Source organism: Palaemon carinicauda, chromosome 18 (assembly GCF_036898095.1).
Source record: "Palaemon carinicauda isolate YSFRI2023 chromosome 18, ASM3689809v2, whole genome shotgun sequence".
NCBI classification, from domain to species: domain Eukaryota; kingdom Metazoa; phylum Arthropoda; class Malacostraca; order Decapoda; family Palaemonidae; genus Palaemon; species Palaemon carinicauda.
This window is the reverse complement of record NC_090742.1, coordinates 103,724,349-103,726,994: the sequence shown is the minus strand read 5'-3', so window position 1 is coordinate 103,726,994 and position 2,646 is coordinate 103,724,349. Positions and strand designations below refer to the sequence as shown.

The following is a 2,646-nucleotide window of genomic DNA, read 5'->3' as shown; positions in this document are numbered from 1 at the left end:
TAGTGAGCCTTGTATGCCAGGAGGTAGATGACTCATGGACTATTGATAGCAACAACAAATAAGGTCATACTCAGTACGATCCTTGCTATGTATTATGCACTGATTACGCAATATTTTCCTAGATTTTAATTAGTATTTTTCTTGTAGCCAAATAACAATATATTATCTAAGCTTTGTCCTTTTATATGCTTGTTGATAAATATTTATGACTTTCTTTCATTTTGGGGAAGATTTAGCTTGATACTTCTCACTGAGATATCTTGCTACATCATTTTGCCTATAAACAAGTAATCCCAGAGATATTTCTTCACTATAGAATGACTTAATCTGTCATTTCTTTTTATTAAGGATTATCTAGGCACTTCTTTCTTTGTAATGACACTTGGTTTTACTTGTACAGCTATTTCTATATCCATTCAAAAATAAAATCAAAGGCACTTTTAAATACTATGAAATGCTTTATTCACTAATTATAAAATATAACTAACTCCTTTATGACAAATTACAAAAAATCATTCAAAATAATTCGCGAAGTGATTTGTGTCTCGCTACATGTTGATTGCATTATCTTATCTTACGCATAAATGCAAGTGTCAATGCCCAAAAATTATTAAATTATAACAAGGATTTTTTTCTTCTCTACGCTGTTATGATTTCAAAAATTTCATATTACACGGAAAGAATTTCATTCAATTAAGTGAAATACATCTAAATTTTGATATTTACAATTGACATCTATCAATTAACAATATAAAAAAACAATTCCAAGGTCTCCTGTCAAACGCACTTTCCTTTATCGTATGTTTCGTTTAAAAGCAAATAAATTAGAGAATTAGGGACAGAAGCAGTTATAGGATATCAACAAACCTACACCAGGCTCATTTATAAAAAAAATATAGCAAAGGTTTTTCGCAATTTCGAAGGAGAGCTGCGGATAAGGAATGCAAGATGATATATTTTGGAAAAATATTCCCAAACCCATAAACGATAAATTTGAAATTATTTAGCCAAACTTAGATGAACTTTGAACCTGGTGTAAACGACTTAAAACAATGCGTTAATATTACGCTTTCGGAGAGGTGTCTTCACGTACATCATATAGGCTTAATTGAGATAAAAATTATTATATGCTATAATTGTCGTTTATGGGAGAGAAAATTATCAAATAGTAGAGGTTAAGTACAGACGAAACCTATAACACATAAATTGTTTTCCACTAAGATTCACTTAAAGCAAAAGTAGTGACTTTAATTCTAAAACCACCAACCCCGAGAAAATTTTTGAGTCATAAACAACTGCCTCCGTCGTAAAGAAGCCGTAAAAACTAGAAGTTAATATGATTACGATTGGTTATTATTATTTGTGAGAGAATGATCCATTGCTGCTTGGACAACCTTCCAGCAGGTCTCAAATTTCTTGTAGTAGTCCGAGGTACGAAGGGAAGCGTCTCGGCATCCGTATCCGCCCAGTCGATGCATCTGGGCGAAATCGGCACAGTCGACTGTGCCGTCTTCATTGCAGTCGCCATTCTGTTAAAAAAAAAAATAGAACATTGTAAAACACACCTAACGTGCAAAAAAAAAAAAAAAAAAAAAAATCACGGCAATTGGGCTTGATATGGCACCTGCGATGATATATTTTTTTCATGAAATTAGAAATAAAGAATTCCTTTGAAATTCTATGAAATAAATATCAATTTGCGATTGAAGAGAACAAAGCTGCAATACTTTGAGACTCCCGTTCATTAATACTGATGCCCTGATAAAAAATCAATTATAAGGAAGCAAATGCAGATTTCTTGGCAAATTACAAATTATAACTATTCTTGAGTATTGTTAGTCAGTCCCTCCCTCCCTCCCTCTAGGGCTCGCACTCTTTGAAATAATCATCTTTTAATATTTACCGATGTCGAAGGAAAGTGTCTTAATTCTAATTTTGATAGTATTTGAATTCCGTATATTTATATATCTTTACATATAGATTATTAAAGTGTAGTGAAATAACAACGTCTACGGTCCCATAACTTTGTTAGTAATTTAGAAATCAGTTTATTCATGTTGCCCAGTTATTTAAAAGATGTCACGCCTCAACCAAAATTTAGCGTCTGAATATTTTTACTTTGAAAAAGTTAATTACTTAGGAGATATTAAGGTAGATGGAACTAAAGTTAATTACGGAGTGACCACTTTAATTTCTCTGATTTATTGAAATATCTTTGAGATGGCTTTTCGCAAGACGAAATGAAATATTTGTTTAACTTAGTTATCTCAATATTTGTATCTTTCAATCAAGAGGCGAAAGTAATCCGTCAAATGATAAAAAAAAAGAAAAAAAAACTGCAAACTTCTGAGTTTTGAAGATATGAAAAAGTCTCAGAAATTATCCTGGTCTTCAAACAAAATGTTAGTATATAATTAGAATAAATTAATTATTACATTTGACTAAAGTAAATTTCAGAGTCTTTGTTTCTTTGAATTACTAAGAAAAATTAAAACAAACTTTATTCCGCGTTTTATTGAGGACGAGGCGATTTAGATAAACGGCTGCATGGTTTCAGAATGTTCATATGGAAAGGGCCGATAATTGTCAATAATTTGGGTGTATTTATGATAATGCAAGATTTATTTTTCCCGCTAACTGATAGCG

At 31.4% G+C, this 2,646-nt stretch overlaps 1 protein-coding gene across 2 annotated transcripts in view; it reads right to left on the bottom strand.

Annotated features, from left to right (window-relative positions):
- Nucleotides 1-438: 438 nt before the first annotated feature.
- Nucleotides 439-2,646, bottom strand: part of LOC137657934 (lysozyme 2-like) — a 25,962-nt gene continuing 23,754 nt past the window's right edge. Inside the window, exon 4 of one of the 2 annotated variants that reach the window (XM_068392631.1) lies at nt 439-1,529. In XM_068392631.1, the coding sequence (XP_068248732.1) occupies nt 1,341-1,529 (189 nt within the window). In that variant the 3' untranslated portion in view covers nt 439-1,340. The remainder of the gene's footprint in view (nt 1,530-2,646) is intronic. The other variant, XM_068392632.1, reaches the window with a different exon arrangement.